The 20089-nt window shown below is 37.7% G+C and overlaps 1 protein-coding gene across 3 annotated transcripts in view; it reads left to right on the top strand.

The window, feature by feature from the left end:
* Cntnap5 (contactin associated protein family member 5) overlaps positions 1-20089 on the top strand; it is a 936592-nt gene that overhangs the window by 731930 nt on the left and 184573 nt on the right. For 2 of the 3 annotated variants that reach the window (XM_048329503.1, XM_048329502.1), the window contains exon 14: positions 6802-6958. In XM_048329503.1, coding sequence (XP_048185460.1) covers positions 6802-6958 — 157 coding nt within the window. The remainder of the gene's footprint in view (positions 1-6801; positions 6959-20089) is intronic. The other variant, XM_048329504.1, reaches the window with a different exon arrangement.

Here is a 20089-nt window from a genome sequence, read left to right as displayed (position 1 = left end):
TTGTTGGCATTAAGGTTTGCAAAATAGTCCCTTATTTTCTTCTGAATCTTGGTTGTGTCTGTGGTAATGTTACCTGTTTCATCTCTGATTTTGTTAATTTGGGTGTGCTGCCTTAATTTTTTTGTGACGTTTCCTAGGGGTCTGTCTATCTTGTTAATTTTTTCAAAGAACCAACTCTTTGTTTTGTTGATTCTTTCGATTTCTTTTTGTCTCTAATTCATTTAATTCTGATTTGATTTTAATTATTTGCTTCCGTCTATTGTCTTTTGTTTTGGCTTTTTGTTCTCTTTCGAGGATATAAGGTGCTTCCTTAAATTGTTGAGTTGCTGTTTCTCCAGTTTGTTGGTGTAGGCACTCAGAGATATAAATTTCCCTCTGAGTACTGCCTTTGCTGTGTCCCAAAGGAGCTGGTACTTTGCGTACTGATCTTGGTTGAATTCCATAAGCATTTGAATTTCTTTTCTAATTTCTTCAATGACACACTGATGGTTCAGCAGTGTGTTGTTTAGTCTCCATGAATTGTAGACTTTTCTGTGGTGGCTGAGTTGAGCTCTAATTTTATTCCATTGTGGTCTGAGAGAATGCAGGGAATGGTTTTGATACTTCTGAATTTGCACAGCTTTTCTTTGTGCCCTAAGATAAGATATATTTTGGAGAATGTTCCATGTGCTGCTGAAAAGAATGTGCATTCAGTTGTTGCTGGATGGAATATTTTGTAGATGTCGGGTAAGTCTAGTTGGTCTATGCAGTTGTTTAATTTTGTGGTTTCTTTGTTCAGTTTTTGGAGTGTTGATCTGTCCAGAGGTGACAGTGGAGTGTTAAAGTCCCCAACTATCAATGTGTTTGTGTCTATGAGTGTTTTTAGAGTCAGTAGTGTTTGTTTGATGAAGTTGAGTGCTTCTGTATTTGGTGTTTAGATATTTAAGATTGTTATATCCTCCTGTAGAAGAGATCGCTTTATTAGTATGTAGTAACCTTCTTCTTCTCTTCTTACGATTTTTAATTTGAAGTCAATTTTATCTGATACTAGGATTTCAATGCCAGCCTGCTTATGGGTGCTATTTGGTGGTAGATTTTATTCCATCCTTTCACTTTTAGAAGATGTTTACTTTTGCTCAATAGATGTGTCTCTTGGAGGCAGCAGAAAGATGGATCTTGATTTTTGATCCAACTTATGAGCCTATGTCATTTGATTGGAGAATTATGTCCATTCATATTGAGAGTTAGGATTGAGAGATGATTGTTTGTTCCTTTCATTATAGCTATCTTGTTAAAAGCTGTGCCTTCCCATTTCTTGATCTAATATTCTGGTTTTCTACTTAGGGTTCATTTCTCCGTCTGTATTGTGATTGTGTCTGTCTGTATTGTATTGTGATCTTGATTATTTTCCCTGTATAGTACATCTTTAAGTATTTTCTGTAAGTCTGGTTTAGTGGAGTTATATTGTTTCAGTTTTCTCTTACTGTGGAAGACTTTTATTTGACCTTTGGCTATGAATGAGAGTTTAGCTGTGTAGACTATTCTTGGTTGGTAGTTATTTTTATTTAGGGTGTAGTATGCCTCTTTCCAGGCTCTCCTTGCTTTCATGGTCTCTGCTGAGAAGTCTGGGGGTAATTCTGATTGCTTTTCCTTTATATGTGATTATTGTCTTCTCCCTAACAGCTTTAAGGATTCTTTCCTTGGACTCTATCAATCCTGTTTTGATCACAATATGTCAGTGGGATGTCCTATTCTTGTCTGGTCAGTTTGGTGTTTTAAATGCTTCTTGTATCTGTATAGGCCTATCCATTTTGTTTTTTGGGAAGTTCTCAACTAATATTCTGTTAAATAGGTAGCCTATTCCATTAACTTTTTCTCTAGGTTTTCCTCAATACCTATTAGCCTTAAATTGGGCTTCCTGATTGTGTCTTGGAGCTTCTGGAGTGATCTGTTTTGTTGATTGGATTCGGTTTGTATTGATTTTTGTTCTTTCGCTACAGATACTTGGGAATCTTCAGCTCCTGAGATTCCATCCTGTGCTTAGTCTAGTCTGGACTGTAGGCTAGCTACTTGATTTTGAATCTCTTTTCCTTCTCACTAGTCTTTCCTGATGATTTCCATGTCGTTCCTATAATTATCTCTTAGGTCCTGAATGGACTTCTTTACTTCATTAATTTTGTTTTGAGTGCTCTCTCTCAAATCTTTTAGCTGGGTAGCTATCTTTTCATTTGATTCTTGAAGTTCATTTATCTTTCTATTTTTGGAGGCCATGAAATTCTCTATTAATTTTTGCTTTGCCTCCTCATGCTCTAGAATAGTTTACTAAAGAAATTCATACTTTTCATTTAACATTTTTATCAGTAGACTTTGTAGAGTATTTGGGGGGTTCTCTTCTATGTCTTTGATTGACTGTTCTGCTTCCTGTTTGTTTTGAGTGGGAGATGAGACTCCATTGTTTGCCATCTTTCTTGTGTTTCTTCTGCCCATTTGGATTGGTAATGCCTATCTGTAAGCACCTGTGAGCACCATTTCAGACCCATAGCAGACCTTACCAAGTACTGTTGTGTAAATTTTAGAAGTTCACAATTATATACAGATACCTTGTATACTTGTATATAAAATTAGATTTTGTGTTCCTAAAAAATACAATTTTGATATAACAACCAATCCTGAGCTCTGTATTCAGTAGTTATTTATTTACTATTACAACCCTATGAGCAATTTTTGTTCTTATATTAAGTTCTTTTTGGACTGGCTGGCTTTCTCTTTGAACCCCTTTGATTCACTCTGATTGAGCAGGGATACCATCTATCCAATAACCAGGGGTCAATGGAATCTGGAGGTCCTGGAAGTAAATCAGGAGGGTAAGTTAGAGGTAGCAAAGGGAATAGAGAAAAATGTATGGGGAAGGGGATGATTTTGGTTTACTTTCAGTGAGGTGGAAATGTGGAGAAGAGTAGAATCAGTAGAAAGAACAAGGTTAAAATGATAGAAAATGGAGAGTTAGCAGAAAAGAGTTAAGGTGTTATTCATAGGAAAGTAATTTTAAAGAAAGAGAATGTGAAGAGAGAAATAAAGAAAAAATACTGGAAGACAAATGCACAAAACGGAGAAAAATTTTATAAAAAAAAAACAAAAAACAGAAAAACAAACAACCACAAAAAAACCTGATAAAACAGACAAATAAAAATGGAAAACAAAAATCCAATGACATCTCAGAAATGGGAAAAAAGAAAGTTTAAAAAGTGTTTTTTTAAAAATGGAGTCTTCCTTGTTTGGATGGGCTTTCTACATTCTTTGGTTTCCTTTCGATGGCCTGCAGTCTATTTTGCTGCTTAGCTGCTTTGACTTGCTTTCAGTTTGCAGGGGGTGGATGTGCTTTGAACCTCCTCCTCTGTTAGTGAAATCCTGGGGCTCTGTGGTACCCACAGCTTGCAGGTAGGACTTGGGTGACCTCTGTATGTGGGAGACGTGAACAGTCTTGGGAACTGTGGCTCCTCCTGTCCGCTGTATGGCCTTTAACACCTGGCTTTGAATAGGCTGTGGACTCAGCAGGGCGGGGCACCTCTGGCCAGGTTTGAGTTGCTTGCCTGGGGGAGGTTCTTCCCTCCTGGGCAGAGTGGACTCTGGGAAGAGCTGGCTATGGAATTCAGCTCCGGGCTGAATTCTGTTTTGGGCTGAGAATTGGGCTTCCTCTGTGACAGGACCATTTATCTGAGTCAGGAACTGTTTGTTCTCCCTTCTGGTTGTTCCGTGCCACTGGTAGCTGCTTGCTGCTTTCAGTTTTAATTAAAAAATTCTGGCGGGCAGTGCGGGACACCTCTGGCTGAGTTCACCTGAGTGTGTGAGCCTTGGCCTGGGAGGTGCCTCCCTGGGAGGTGCCTGGGCAGGGGTCGTTCTCCTGGGTGAAGCTGGCTCTCACTGGTCTATTTCTCTTGGCCTTTTCAAAGATGGCCCCTTTGTCCTCGATTTCCCCAAGACCCCTTTAGTTCCAGTCTGGTCTGATCCTATGCCAGTGTCAAAGATGTCAAAGATGCCGCTTTGCTCTGGTGGTGGGGGAAGGGCTACCTTCCAGAAGCTGCTCTGTGGGCACAAGTGAGAATGTCTTTTGTGGGGTACTCACTCTTTCTCTGCGATTTCAGCCCGTCCGGGCTTAGCCTATGATCCACTTCTGTCTGCTGCCATCCAGGGGATTTCTTCCTGGTCACCATTGTGTGCTTTAGGTGCACGGAGTGCTGGGGCGCTGTGCCGGCGCCGGCACTGGTGTGGTGGTGGGACACCGCCCGGAGCTCAAATCTGTGTTTTCAGGCCAGCAAAGTCGATTTTTCTTTCCTGACCAGAATCCCAGTACTGGTATAACTTACTTGGGCTGTCTTTCTAGGAGTAAAAGTTTCTCTGGAGTGGGAAAACTGTGATGTCAGAGGGAGCTTAGCTAGGGCTTTCTTGTATGGATTATTTTTAAGCAAGGATTTTCATGTTCAATAGCCATAGATAGGCAGACTTCTAGCCTAATATAGTCTTCAGATAAATATTATTCTCCTTCAAAATGGCAAATGGAAACCAAACTATAATCTCTATGTCTTTCATTTAAAAATTATATTTGTTCATTTTAATTATCAATTTATGGATACAGTGTCATAATTCAGTACATATATTCAGTGCATAATGACCAAGGAGGGTTGAAAACACCTCTTACTTTAAACAGTTTTCTTTAAAATAATTTATGTATATTACTTGTGTATAGTAGTGACTTTCATTTTATTTTTATATGTGTGCATGTAATGCAGACTTATGCTATTCAACCCATCCTATACTTCTCTCATCCATGTACCCTTCATTCCATTTCCTTGAATAATCCCTAAGAGACAAATTTTTATTTTCAAGGATTTTTCTACAAATACTACACAGAAGAGAGCATGTTATAACTAGAAGAGAGCATGTTATAACTTGTTTTCTAGAGATCCCTCTAGTTTATTTTGCTTACATAATGAATGATCCACCCACTTACCCACTAATGAGATAATTTAATTCTTTATGGCTGAATAATATGCTGTTATGTATATCTCAAATTTTAATTTTTACATTATTCACTCATGTGACTCTAAGCTGATTCCGTAGCTTGGCTGATGGGTGATGCCCTGATAAACAGTGGTGTGCTGGTGTCCCTCTCTGCAGTAAGCTGACTTTGCTTATTTGCATGTATACCCAGGAGTCATGTAGCTGAATCATATGGTATTTTATTTTATGTTTTTAGGTATCTCAATGCTGTTTCCATAGTAGCTGCACTAACTTAGATTTCTATCATTAGTAAATACAGGCTCTATCCTCAACTGCTATCCTTATCAGTATTAGTTGTTTCTGATTTTTGATAATTGCTATTCTTACTAGTTTGAGATAGAATCTCAAATTACACTTTTCTAACAGATGCAGATATTGCGAAATTTAAAAATAAGCATGTTTTAAGCACCTTGTATAAGCCATATGAAAAGACTATAGCAATTAGTGGATCCTAAGCTATTAGGTTATTGATGCCTCAGCTACTGCTTAACACTCCCATGTCTATACCTCTTATTTTAAGTATTAAATTATTTTCTGAGTATTCTAAAAAATTGCCTCTGATATCCTCAATCATTAAAAAAATGAAATTAGATCTCATTAAATTATTTTTAAGAAATATAAACATGACAAAACTAAAATCAATATTTTGTTGAGCATATAAGCTAAATTATAGATAACAGACCAGCTCTAGATGGATTAAACTTGGATTTCTGAAGAGTGTATTTGGTCTACATGTTACTGGTTATCACAATGTTTTAATTTTTCTCCAATGTATGTGAAAATTTATGAATTAAGTCTGAAATAAGTTCAGAACATGAGTTCTGATATGGTCTGATCATAACACAATGAAAGGTAGGCTCACCTGAGCCAACACCTTCATCCTTAACCTCTTTATGTACCAGAAATTGAGCACAAAAGCTAGTCTTGACTATAGTGTCTTGTTTCTGTCTTTTATACTTTTAAAAGAAATTATTTATTCAAAAGTGCCCCAATTTTCTCAATTGTGATAACTGCCTGATCTGACAAGCATTTGCATTTGTAGCCGTGCCAGTAAATATCATATAAATGCTTTTGACAAATAGTATTTATATATGCACATATATGCATATATTTCGATATACAGAGAGTGTTTTGTTCTTAGTATATCTGTATCCATGCCCTGAGAAAGCAAAGAGAAAAATGCAGAAAGAAACAAAAAAGAATTGGTGATGGATGGCGAGGCAAAGAAAGAAGAAAGTTGTGAGATAAAGGGAAGAAAGAAGAAAAATCAGGATTGTAGAAGAAGAAGACAAGAAAAAAAAAAGAGGTGAAGGAGAGAGGGAATAAAGGAAGAAGAGAGAGGATAAAGGAAGGACAGAAGAATGAAAAAATTAAGAGAAACTGTTTATGTAAATATATAGCAAAATGAAAATTATTATGTAATTATATATAAGATAAGTGTATATAATATAATATATGGTACATATTAAAGACATAATTTATTTATTGTTGGTTCTGAGGCTTGAATTCAGAGCCTGGGAGCTCTCCCTGAACTCTGGTCAAGGCTAGTTCTCTACTCGTTGAGTCACAGCTCCACTTTTGGCATTTTTACTTTGGTAGTTAATTGGAGATAAGTGTCTCACAGAATTTCCTTGCTGGGCTGGCTTTGAACTGTGATCCTCAGTTCTCAGCCTCTGGAGTATCACAGATTATTGACATTAGCCACTGGTACCTGGCAATATATATATATATACAAACTGACTTATAAAACCTCTTGTCTTTCAGATGGAACACCATTTACCTGGTGGATTGGAAGGTCCAATGAAAGACATCCTTACTGGGGAGGTTCTCTTCCTGGGGTTCAGCAGTGTGAATGTGGCCTAGAAGAGAGCTGCCTGGACATTCAACACTTCTGCAATTGTGATGCAGACAAGGATGAATGGTAATGAGAACTGTGATTGTTCAATAGTTCTGCAGCAAGCACATTAATTGATGTATGAAATTTCCCTAAAGGGAGAAGTCTGTGGATTAGAAATGCAATTTGAATGAGGGCTTGAATGAAAAAAGCCTGGCTTTCATATTTTAGGGCTGTTATTGAAGTTTGTACCATAAAAACACATGATTACACCACGACTTCCCCGCATTTGGAACCCTCTATTTCAAGAAAAAAGGAGAATGCAGTATTGAGCTTTGTGATTTTGCCAATTTTTCTATAACAGTTGGAATAGAGATTTCATAAAACGGAGTGAGGGAGATAAGGATGTAAAATTATAGAGATTATTTTTCTTTTCTTCTATTGATGTTTTAGTCTTCTTTAACTCCAATAAATACAGCCAAGGAAATTTACATTTATCACTCATCTAATTAATCCTCATAACCATCTTTACATTTCATATGATTCTCTCACTTTTTATCTTGCAATTGAGAACTGCCAATTACAGAGGAGTTAAAAAAAACTTCCCCAGAGAAACACATGTCTATCAAGCGACAGATCTATAATTAGAGTTTCAAATTATCTGCAGAAATCTCTTAATACTGTCCTCTATCAAGAAAACCCAATTTAAGTGGCATAGTATGTGAAGTCTTGTTTTGCCATGTTCAATATGTATGTGTGTGTATTACTCCATGTAAACTGTTTGTTATTCACTGTGTTTATTTTGAGAATCGGTACCAAACAGTTCCACACATACTTTGATTTTGACTTAATTTAAGGCAGTCTTTGGTTCTGACTCATGCAATTTTAGTTACAACATGAGATTCTGCTCAATTGTAACTAAGAATACCTATTTCAGTTTGCTCTTAGCCCAATTAATTCTTTTTAGTGTCTTTGGCTGTTACTCAAATTGTTACTACAGAGGATGTTACAAATAGAACATAAAATGTTGGCAGAACCTCTATTTAGCAAAACCAGGCCCAAGGCTCTGGCTCTACCAGGTTTCATAATAAGTGGATGAAAACTGCAGAATATCACAGGACTGGTTGGGCACCAATGAAACTTACACGATATTCTTACCTCAGATTCTTCATGTCAGTAAACTGGAAGAATAGATCTCTGACTTCTTTAGACCCTCACTTTATCCTATGGTGATTTTTCAGTGTGGTCTCTAGGAAGCCTACAGACCTAGTACAAATGTGTCCTAGGTAAAGCCCACATATCTGTTCAGAAATTGCCCATTGAGGCCTGTTATTGGTACAGTAGACATTTGATAGCAATGAGTTGAACAGATAAATTCACATTCTCTTGGAGAGAAGAGATCACCTGAGAATGTCATGCTCAAGCTTGAGAGAACTGTGAAATTTTTTACAATACACATGAAAATTTGTATTCTAATAGCTTTTATTCACCTCTTTGATTCACAAATTCACCTACATAGTACACAGTATTAAGAATTGTTTGCAGATTTCTAGGTTCAAAGAGAAACATATTGACTTCATGATGTATAATCAGAAGTTGATGTGAATGTTTTGAATGGAAAGTATTCCTTATTTTTTATGGTATTTTCCTTCTTAAGGCTTAATTCATTGCATAGTGAAAGATAGGTATAATGACACCATCTTATTAATCGTGTTACATATCTACAAATTTTTCTCCAAAGCATTCAACCAATCAGAGGGTAGTCTCTCCCTCCTTGGGCCTACTTATTAACTCACCTACGAGCTCCTTCAAATACTGATTCAACTTTATGTTTCAGGCTGCACTTAGAGGGACTCATCAAACTGTCTCTTTTTCCACCTTTGCATCAGCACATCTGTAGTACCCAGAGCTTATTAGACAATTCACTGTCCTTTCCATTTTCTATGTGGTCAGACAAAATTCTCCATTCCCTTGCCCTTTCTGGGGCAAATATTCTATTAGGATATCATAACTTATTATTGGATACAGATCTTGTTTGACAACTAACTTACCAGAGTCAAGAGAAAAGCATTGTACTTTTCTTTGTTAGCAGGCCTGCTTTATCCATGAATATTCATATTGAGCAGCTCAGGGCAAAGTCTAGTTGAGCAGAGATAAGAAATTGATTCCATCAACCTCAAGAAGGATGAGAGACTGAGATTCTGATTCATTCTGGGTTAAATGATTTTGAAAATAAATTTGTTATTAAAGCAAATGTATGTTTTTTTGTAATGTGGCCTTGCTCATTTATGGCATATTTACTGAGTGTTTGTATGTGTCAGCCAGCCATTCTTTAGGCAGAAAAATTGAAGGGCATTCTAACCCTAGTCCTTTAGGACCCCACTGTAAGTGGAAAAGATAGTACTACTTAGTTTGTAATGAAAGGGATCAGTGTAATAAAGTGCACCAACAAGAAACTAAAGCAATAAAAAAAAAAACCACTACTTTCATAAAGCACAAATATTCTGATGCAGTTGTTTTCAGTAGGAAATGTGCCAGGGATGAAACTAAAGGGGAAAGTTGTTTAAATCCAGATCACAAATCCCTGGTATGGGAAATATTACTGAGATACTTTTGTCACTGTGCCCATCATGGACATGCAATATGTATGTAGTCACAAGACCTGAGGCAACCTTACCGAAGTGCATTCTTTATTTATCCAACTACCATATTTACTGTCCAAAGGAAAAGTATAAAAGCTATCATGATGATTAAATAGTTAATCATCAGACTCAAAATTCTTCTAACTTAATTATTTTCCAACTTCTGATCAAGCTGGCTTTCCACATATTTCAAAGTTTTGTTTTAGAATACAGTGTGTGTATGTATGTGAGCGCACATGCTCACGTGTGTGTGTGAGTGTGCCAGACCTGGGGCTTGAACTCAGCTACATCCTCACCTCTGGATTTTTGGTGGCTAACTGGAGACAGTCTCATGAGCTTTCCTGCCTAGGATCACTTTGAACCACAATCCTTCTGTCTCAGCCTCCTGAGTAGCTAGAATTACAGGCATGAGTCATTAGCACCTGGCAGCACTAATTGGCATCCTATGTTTTCTATGCAAACATAATAAACTTCAAAGTATTTTGCCCTGGAAAAGTTGCTCAACTTACTGCTCTTAAGTGAAGTCTGTGGTGGATATAGCATCCAGTGCACAGCTGTTTAATACATTGAAACTCCTGAGTCATATTGTCACTTAAAACATTTCTAGATAATTCTTAGCTCTTAGTGTTGTACTAATATGACATTGGCGCACCATATATCTTGTTGTTTGTTTTATTATCTTTTTACCAGTAAAAGAAGTTAAGACCCAGGGATGATTAGTGCTTGATTAATGTCATTTAACTAAGAGAGCAGAGTTGTTATTTCAACTGAATCAAAGAATTCTCTTACTGACTACATCAAAGGAGATGCTAATGTTGTGATTTTTCAATCATAGCCACCCACCTAGTGAGAATGCTAGAGAGAACTCCCCTATGATCTCTTAAATCACATCACCACATCATATATCCTTCTTTATGTGGAATCAGCTGCTTAGGGAGTACTGAGAAACATAGAAGGCTCTGGTGATTCATTATTCTTTGTTTTTTTTTTTGTTTTTGTTTTTTTTAAGAAACCTATTTCTGAAAATTTACTTTCAATAAGACCCAAGGAAAAAAGGAAAATGAGTGTGCCTCATAAGGTTAAGTATAGGAAAGAGAGCTTAAAAGATAGAACTAGGGCCAGGGAATAAATAAGGCAATTAATGAAGACTTGTAGAAGGATATTTCCTTCATGGGGATGTACATTTCTGCTTTAGAGGAAAAGAGATTCTGAAAGATGGATGATCACTTCCTTGAAGTTTAGTTTTGGGGACCTACCACCCAAACCAAAATCAGAAATTTTCAAATCCCTAACATAAAATGCATAGTATATTCATAGAACCTACGAACATCTGCTCTAGCAACAGCCCCACTTGTAGATTTTTTTTGAGGGGGTGATTAATTGGAGATAAATGTCTCATGGAATTTCCTGTTCCAGCTGACTTCAAACTGTGATCCTCAGATCTCAGCTACTTAAGGGGCAAGGATTACATGTGTGATCGCCAGCGCCTGTTTGCCCATCCATTCATTTTAAACCATCATTAAATTACTTGTATTGCCTAGTGCAAGGCAAGTGCTATGTAAATACCTATTTTACTGTATTATTTGAGGATTAGCAACAAGTTAATGTTAAAAGCTGTTTCTGTACTTATTCAGCACCAATACGGTTTCTTAAAACATTTTTAAAAGTCTTTCTGAACAAGATATATGCTAATTTCATTAAGCTAAATATTATTTGCCTTTGCTCATTTATGGAATATGTACATATTCATGGACATGCTTATATCTGTGTACATACACATGTATGTATATTAATATGTGTATGCATATACATACATGTGTGTATATGTAATTCATGTATGTATAAAAGGAATGGGAGAGGGAAGAGGAGAGAAGGTAAATATTTTTGAAATGTGTTGCAGCTGTGGAGATGGAGTAAGCAATCTCAACAAATGCTGTTGATTAATGGAGGCCTAGGGTGATGGGGAAAGAAAAAGTTATAGAGTACTTTTTAACCAAAATATAATATATGCACATCTTTCTAAATACCATGCTGAAAGTTCATGGTGATATATATATATATATATATATATATATGTGTGTGTGTGTGTGTGTGTGTGTGTGTGTGTGTGTGTATGTATGTGTTTGGAAAACAAAAGGGGTTTTGGGGTGAGGATAACAATAGGGGAGGGCTGACAAAGAATGTAAATGAAAGTAAATTTTATTTATTTTTCTTTTTCTTTTTGGTCAGTTGTGAGACTTGAACTCTGGACCTTAGCACTGTCTCTGAGCTCTTCAGTTCAAGGCTAGTGCTCTACCACATATGCCATAGTGCCACTTAAGAGAGTGACTATAGAACAGGAAACTTGTAATTGATTTAAGAAGGAGATGTTAGATAAGGAAGAGTGATATAGGGCCTATGTTGCCTAGGTTACAATGCTTATATGTGTGAGAATGTCACATGAAACCTCGTATAATAGGTCAATAAAAAGAGAAAGAAAAAAACGACAATCTTTAACCACAGTAAATTTAATGTGTGGATTGAGAATCTGTGGCTATAATATGGAGCTGATATTTCAAGGGCTTTTATCTAAGCCCAAGACCTAAACAGGGAAAAGAAAAAAGAAATAAAACCAAGAAAGAACAAAACAGAAAAAACTATAATAAATAGCAATCTCACAACTAATGACGGCAAAGAATTTCTTTTCCAATTAGTCACCCACAATTTAAGATTCCTCTCAGCTCTGAGTTTTCTGGAGCAGCTACTTTCACTGATGGAAGGTTAAGAGGAAGGAAGAGATCTCAGGGGCACCAATTTGTGCCGTATATGTAGTAGAAGAATGTGCTGAGCTATTCTGTGTGTTGTGATGGAGGCTGTGTTCGTATGGAGTGCTGGTCAAGAAAGAGGGCTGGGAATCATATTGGAGAAAATAAAGTGGCCCTACCAGGAATGCCCACTGGTGAAAGCCCACAGCGTGATTATTAGTTTCTCTTCCAAGAATCAGGTAAAACTCCCATTCTTAACATGAAAATATTCTGTATTACAGAATAAAATGTAGAATCTTTACTTGGATTTCTCTTTTCTTTTTTTCCGTTGGCTATCTTTCTTTCTTTTTATTTTTCTTTTTTTTTTAATATATTTTTATTATAAAACTGAATTACAGAGAGGTTACAGTTTCATACATTAAGCATGGGATACATTTCTTGTACTGTTTGTTACCTCATATCTCATTCCCCCTCCCCTCTACCCCTTTATCTTTACTTGGATTTCTCTTTTCTTTTTTTCCTTTAGCTTTCTTTCTTTCTTCTTCTTTTTCATTTATTCATTTATTCAAAGTGATGTACAGAGGGGTTAGAGTTTCATCCATAAGGCATTTCTTATCAACTTGTTTCCTTTCTTTTCTTATACTTTTTCAAATTTTTATTATCAAACTGATGTACAGAGAAGTTACAGTTTAATACGTTAGGCATCGGATACATTTGTTGTACTGTTTGTTGCCTTCTCCCTCATACCCCCCTCCCCCTACCCCTTACCCTTTCCCGACCTGAGGTGTTCAGTTCACTTACACCAAACAGTTTTGCAAGTATTGCTTTTGTAGTTGTTTGTCTTTTTTTACCCTGTGTCTCTCAATTTTGATATTCCCTTTCAATTTCCTACTTCCAATACCAGTATACACGGTTTCCAATAGCCTCAGATAAGATTACAGAGATAGTGTAGGTACAACCACAGGAAGGTAACACAAGAACATCATCAATAATAGAAGCTACAGATATACATGGGACATTGAAAGTAGTTACAACTGTGATATAACAATTGTCTCCATAACATGGAGTTCATTTCACATAGCATCAACTTAGGAGTTCATAAGGGTATACCTATGGGGTCTTGTGACGCTCTGCTATGACTTGCCTAAACCTGTACTAATTATTCCCAATAAGGGAGACCATAGAGTCCATGATTCTTTAGGTCTGGCTCACTTCACTTAGTATAATTTTTTCCAAGTCCTTCCATTTCCTTACAAATGGGACAATGTCACTGTTTCTGATAGAGGCAAAAAATACCATTGTGTATATGTACCACATTTTCCTGATCCATTCATCTACTGAGGGGCATCTGGGTTGGTTCCAGATTCTCGCTATGACAAATTGTGCTGCGATGAACATTTTTGTGCTGGTGGCATTACTGTGAGTTTGTTTGTGGTCTTTTGGATAGATACCCAAAAGTGGGGCTGCTGGCTCATAGGGGAGTTCTATATTTAGCCTTCTGAGGAATCTCCATAATGCTTTCCAGAGTGGCTGAACCAGTTTACATTCTGACCAACAATGAAGTAGGGTTCCCTTTTGGCCACATCCCGTCCAACATTTGTTATTGTTATTTTTCGTGATATATGATATTTTTACTGGGGTGAGATGGAATCTCAATGTTGTTTTGATTTGCATTTCTTTTATGGCCAGTGATGTAGAGCATTTTTTCATATGCTTCTTGGCCATTCTCATTTCCTCATCAGAGAAGTCTCTTTGTAAGTATTTAGCCCACTTGATGAGGGGGCTATTGGTTCTTGGCGGTTTTGTTTTGGAAGAGGGTAATTTTTTTAGTTCTGAATATATTTTAGATATGAGGCCTTTGTCCGTTGAATGGCAGGTAAAGATCTTCTCCCAGTGTGTGGGCTTTCTATTTATCTTGCAAGCTATGTCCTTTGCGGTGCAGAAGCTCTGCAGTTTGATGCAGTCCCATTTGTCCAACCTTTCTTTGATTTGTAGCCTTTCTGGGTCTTTGTTAAGGAAGTTCCATCCTGTGCAAAGGAGCCCAAGTGTTTCTCCTACTCCTTCCTTTAGTGTTTTCAGGGTGTCTGTTTTGATTTCGAGGTCTTTAATCCATTTGGAATTGATTTTGGTTCAGGGTGATATGTAAGGATCTAGTTTTAGTTTGTTGCATGTGTTGATCCAGTTTTGCAGCACCATTTGTTAAAGAGGCTATTTTCCTTCCATATTATTGTTTTAGCTCCTTTATCAAAGATTAAGTAGGCATAGTTCTGTGAGTTTATTTCTTGGTCTTCAATTCTGTTCCATTGGTTTTCAGACCTGTTCCGGTGCCAATACCAAGCTGTGTTTATTACTATAGCTTTATAATACAGCTTGAAGTTGGGTATTGTAATTCATCCAGCACTGTTCTTTCTGCTTAGGAGTGTTTTTGCTATTCTAGGTCTTTTATTGTTCCAGATGAATTTCTGGATTGCTTCCTATATTTCATTAAAAAATTGTGTTGGGATATTAATGGGTATTGCATTGAATTTGTAGGTAGCCTTAGGCAATATTGCCATTTTGATTATATTAATCCTCCCAATCCAGGAGCATGGGAGGTTTTTCAATTTCCTTAGTTCTGACTTAATTTCGTTTTTGTAGCTTTTAAAGTTCTCATCAAAGAGGTCATCCACTTCTTTGGTTAAGGTTATTCCTAGGTATTTTATGTTTTGGGGGGCTATTGAAAAATGAGTTGCTTTCCTGATATCAGCCTCGGTCTTCGGGTCGTTAGCATAGAGAAAGGCCATTGATTTTTGAAGGTTTATTTTATATCCTGCAACTTTGCCAAAGCTTTGAATCAGCTCTAATAGCTTGTGGGTAGAGTGTATGGGATTCTTTAGGTATAGGATCATGTCATCTGCGAAGAGAGAAAGTTTAACTTCATCTTTTCCTATTTGAATCCCCTTTATATTTTCTTCTTGCCTAATTGCTCTGGCTAGGAATTCTAGTACTATGTTGAAGAGAAGGGGAGAGAGTGGACATCCCTCCCTTGTTCCTGATTTTAAAGGGAATGGCTTTAGTTTTTCCCCATTTAGAGTTATGCTTGCTGTTGGTTTGTCATAAACTGCCTTGATTATATTCAGGAATGTTCCCGGGAATCCCAGTTTTTCGAGGGCTTTAAGCGTAAATGGGTCCTGGATTTTATTGAATGCTTTTTCCGCATCCAGAGATAAAACCATGTGGTTCTTTACCTTGCTCCGGTTGATGTGGTGTATTACATTAATTGACTTGCGTATATTAAAACAACTTTGCATCCCTGGAATGAATCCAGTTTGATCGTGGTGTATGATTTTTATGATAACCTGTTGAAGTCGATTGGCCAGAATTTTGTTGAGTATTTTTGCATCTGTGTTCATCAGGGAAATCAGGCTGTAGTCCTCTTTCCGTGATGAGTCTCTGCCTGGTTTTGGGATGAGGGTCATACTGGTTTAATAGAATGAGTCTGGTAGTGAACGTTCTCTTTCAATTTCATTGAAGAGTTTGAGAAATATTGGTGTGAGTTCTGTCTTGAAGGCCTTGTAGAATTCTGCTGTGAATCCGTCTGGACCTGGGCTTTTCTTGGATGGGAAATCCTTTATTGCCGTTTCTATTTCAATACCGGATTTCGGTCTGTTTAGGAGGTTTAAATCTTCATGGTTCAGTTTGGGGATATGAATTTTTTTCTAGGAAATCATCCATTTCTTTCAAGTTCCCAAATTTGTTGGCATAAAGGTTTGCAAAATAGTCCCTTATTATTTTCTGAATTTCGGTTATTTCTGTTGTGATGTTACCTGTTTCATCTCTTATCTTGTTTATTTGAGTCTGCTGCCTCGTTTCTTGGTCAGGTTGGCCAGTGGTCTGTCTATCTTGTTGAATTTTTTCAAAGAACCAACTCCTTGTTTTGTTGATTTTTTCGATGTTTTTTTCGTCTCTAATTGATTTAATTCTGATTTGACTTTAATTATTTGCTTCTGTCTATTGACTTGGGGTTTGGCTGTTGTTCTCTCTCAAGGAAATTAAGGTGCTTCCTTAAATTATTGAGTTGCTGTTTCTCAAGTGTGTTGATGCATGTATTCAGAGATATACATTTTCCTCTGAGTACTGCCTTTGCTGTGTCCCAAAGGAGCTGGTACTTTGTGTCCTCAACTTGGTTGAAGTCCATAAACATTTGAATTTCCATTTTAATTTCTTCAAAGGCCCACTGATGGTTCAGCAGTGTGTTGTTTAGTCTCCGTGAATTGTAGGATTTTCTGTGGTGGCTGTTTGAGTTGAGCTCTAATTTTATTCCATTGTGGTTTGAGAGAATGCAGAGAATGGTTTTGATACTTCTGAATTTGTATTGATTTTCTTTGTGCCCAACGATGTGAACTATTTTGGAGAATGTTCCATGTGCTGCAGAGAACAATGTGTAATCTGTTGTTGCTGGGTCGAATATTCTGTAGATGTCAGTTAAGTCTAGGTGGTCTATGCAGTTATTTAGTTCTGTGGTTTCTTTGTTCAGTTTTTTGCGTGTTGATCTGTCCAGAGGTGACAGTGGAGTGTTAAAGTCCCCAACTATCAATGTGTTTGGGTCTATGAGTATTTTTAGAGTCAGTAGTGTTTGTTTGATGACGTTGGGTGCTCCTGCATTTGGGGTGTGTATATATATATAATGGTTAAATCTTCCTGTAGGAGAGATCCCTTTACCAGTATGTAGTAACCTTCTTTGTCTCTTCTTACCTTTTTTAATTTGAAGTCAATTTTGTCTGATACTAGGATTGCAATTCCAGCCTGCTTATGGGGTCCATTTGCTTGATATATTTGATTCCAGCCTTTCACTTTTAGAAGATGTTTACTTTTGCTCAATAGATGTGTCTCTTGGAGGCAGCAGAGAGATGGATCTTGATTTTTGATCCAACTTATGAGCCTAGGTCTTTTGATTGGAGAATTAAGTCCATTAATTTTGAGAGTTAGGATAGAGAGATGATCGTTTGTTCCTTTCATTATCACTATCTTGTTTAAAGCTGTGTCTTCCCATTTCTTGATCTGATGTTTACTACTTAGGGTTCATTCCTCTGTCTGAATTGGGATCTTGAATATTTTCCCTGTATAGTACATCTTTGAAGATTTTCTGTAAAGCTAGTTTGGTGGAGATATATTGTTTCAGTTTTTCCTTACTGTGGAAGACTTTTATTTGACCTTCAGCTATGAAGGAGGGTTTGGCTGGGTACAGAATTTTTGGTAGTTATTTTTATTTAGTGTTTGGTATACTTCATTCTAGGCTCTCCTTGCTTTCATGGTCTCTGCTGAGAAGTCTGGGGTAATTCTGATTGCTTTTCCTTTATATGTGATTGTTTTCTTCTCCCTAACAGCTTTAAGGATTCTTCCCTTGTACTCTACTGACCCTGTTTTGATCACAATGTGTCAGTGGGATGTCCTATTCTGGTCTGGTCTGTTTGGGGTTCTAAATGCTTCTTGTATCTGTATAGGCCTTTCCTTCTGGATATTTGGGAAGTTCTCAGCTAATATTTTGTTAAATATGTTGCCTATCTCATTAACCTCTTTCTCCAAGTTTTCCTCAATACCTATTATCCTTAAATTGGGTTTCCTGATCGTGTCTTGAATGTCCTGTAGCGATCTGTTTTGTTGATTGTATTGGATTTGTATTGATTTTTTATCTTTCTCCATAGAATCTAAGGAATCTTCAACTCCTGAAATTCGATCCTCTGCTTCAGTTAGTCGGGACTGTAGGCTAGCTACTTGATTTCAAATCGCTTTTCCTTCTGACTGGTCTTCCGTGATGATTTCCATGTCATTTCTTAGGTCTTGTATGGACTTCTTAACTTCATTAACTTCATTACTTTGGTTTTGAGAGTTGTCTCTCAAAGATAAGTTGTCTTAAAGATAAGCTGGTTAGCTATCTTTTCATTTGACTCTTGAAGTTCATTTATCTTTCTATTTGTGTATGCCATGAAATTCCCAAAGCAGCCCTTACCAAGCACTGTTGTGTAAATCTTACAAGTTCACAATTATATACAGATACCCTGTATACCTGTCTATAAAATTAGATTTGGTGTTCCTAATGAATAGAATTTCAATATAACAACCGATCCTGGACCCTGTATTCAGTAGTTACTTATTAACTGTTACAACCCTATAAACAATTCTTGTTTTTATATTATGTTCTTTTAGGACTTGTTTTCTCTATGTACCCCTTTGCTTCACTTGGATTAAGCAGGGACACCCTCTATCCAATATCCAGGAGTCAATGGAAACTGGAGGTCCAGGCAGTAAGTCAGGAGGGTAAGTTGGAGGTAGTAAAGAGAATAGAGTAAAATGTATTGGGGAGCAGGGGTGGTGATTCTGGTTTAGTTTCAGTGATGTGGAAATGTGGAGAAGAGTAGAATCAGTAAAAAGAACAAGGTTAAAATGATAGACAATGGAGAGTTAGCAGAAAAGAGTGAGGTTTTATTCATAGGAAAGTAATTTTTAAAGAAAGAGAACGCAAAGAGAGAAATAAAGTAAAAATAGTGGGGCTGGGGATATAGCCTAGTGGCAAGAGTGCCTGCCTCGGATACACGAGGCCCTAGGTTCGATTCCCCAGCACCACATATACAGAAAACGGCCAGAAACGGCGCTGTGGCTCAAGTGGCAGAGTGCTAGCCTTGAGCGGGAAGAAGCCAGGGACAGTACTCAGGCCCTGAGTCCAAGGCCCAGGACTGGCAAAAAAAAAAAAAAATAGTGGTGGACAGATGCACAAAACAGACAAAAATTATTATAAAATAAATAAATAAATAAAAAGAAAAAAAAAACAGAAAAGGAACTGGCCAAACAAACAGAATAGAAAAAAACTTGATAAAACGAAACAAAACAATAAAAACCAACGATGTTTCAGAAGTGAAAAAAAATTTTTTTTGTTTAAAAAATGTTTGAAAAGAAGAGAAAAAAAAAGGAGTCCTCCTTGTTTGCGAGGTCTTTCCCCAGTCTCTGGTTTCCTTGCGATGGTCTGCAGTCTATTTTCCTTATTGCCTGGGTTTGACTTGATTCCAGTTTGCAGTGGGTGGTTATGTTCTGACCCTTCCCCCCTGTTGGTGCAATCCTGGGTCTCTGTGGTTTGCACAGCTTGCACATAGTCCTTGGGCATCCTCTGTAGATGGGGACTTGAGCAGTCTCAGGAACTGTGGCTCCTCTGTCTGCTGCGGGGCTGCTGCCTTTAATGCCTGGCTTTGAATAGGCTGTGGACTCAGCAGGGCAGATGCCTCTGGCCCGTTTTACCCAGCTGAAAGTTGCTTGCATGGGAGAGGCTCCACCCTCCTTGGCGGGGCAGCCTCCTTGGAGGAGGTGGCTATGGAATATAGCTCCATTTTGGGCTGCGAATTGGGCTTCCTCTGTGACGGGACCTTTTAACTATTTCAGGAACTGTTTGTTCCCCGTCTGGTGTTTCCGTGCCGCCAGGAGCTGCTTGCCGCTTTCGCTTTAAATTTAGAAATTCAGGTGGGCAGGGCGGGGTACCTCTGGCTAAGCCAAGCCCCAGGACTCGCCTCCCACCTGGGCAGGGGGGCGTTCTCCTGGGCGGAGCTGGCTCTCATTGTTCGGTCCCTCTTGCCCTTTTCAAAGATGGCTAATTTGACCTTGCTTTCCCCAGGCCCGATTTAGTTCCAATCTGGTCTGACCCTATGCCAGTGGCAAAGATGGCACTTTGCTCTGGCGGTGGGGGAAAGGCTGCCTTGCAGAAGCTGCTCTGTGTGTGCGATAGAGAATATCTTTCGTGGGGTACTCATGCTTTCTCTGCGATTTCAGGTCGTCCGTGCTCAGCTGCCATCTGGAGTATTTCTCCC

This window comes from Perognathus longimembris, chromosome 20, assembly GCF_023159225.1.
Source record: "Perognathus longimembris pacificus isolate PPM17 chromosome 20, ASM2315922v1, whole genome shotgun sequence".
Lineage (NCBI taxonomy): Eukaryota > Metazoa > Chordata > Mammalia > Rodentia > Heteromyidae > Perognathus > Perognathus longimembris.
The sequence above is the reverse complement of the archived record's forward strand: the minus strand, read 5'-3'. Positions and strand labels throughout refer to the sequence as shown.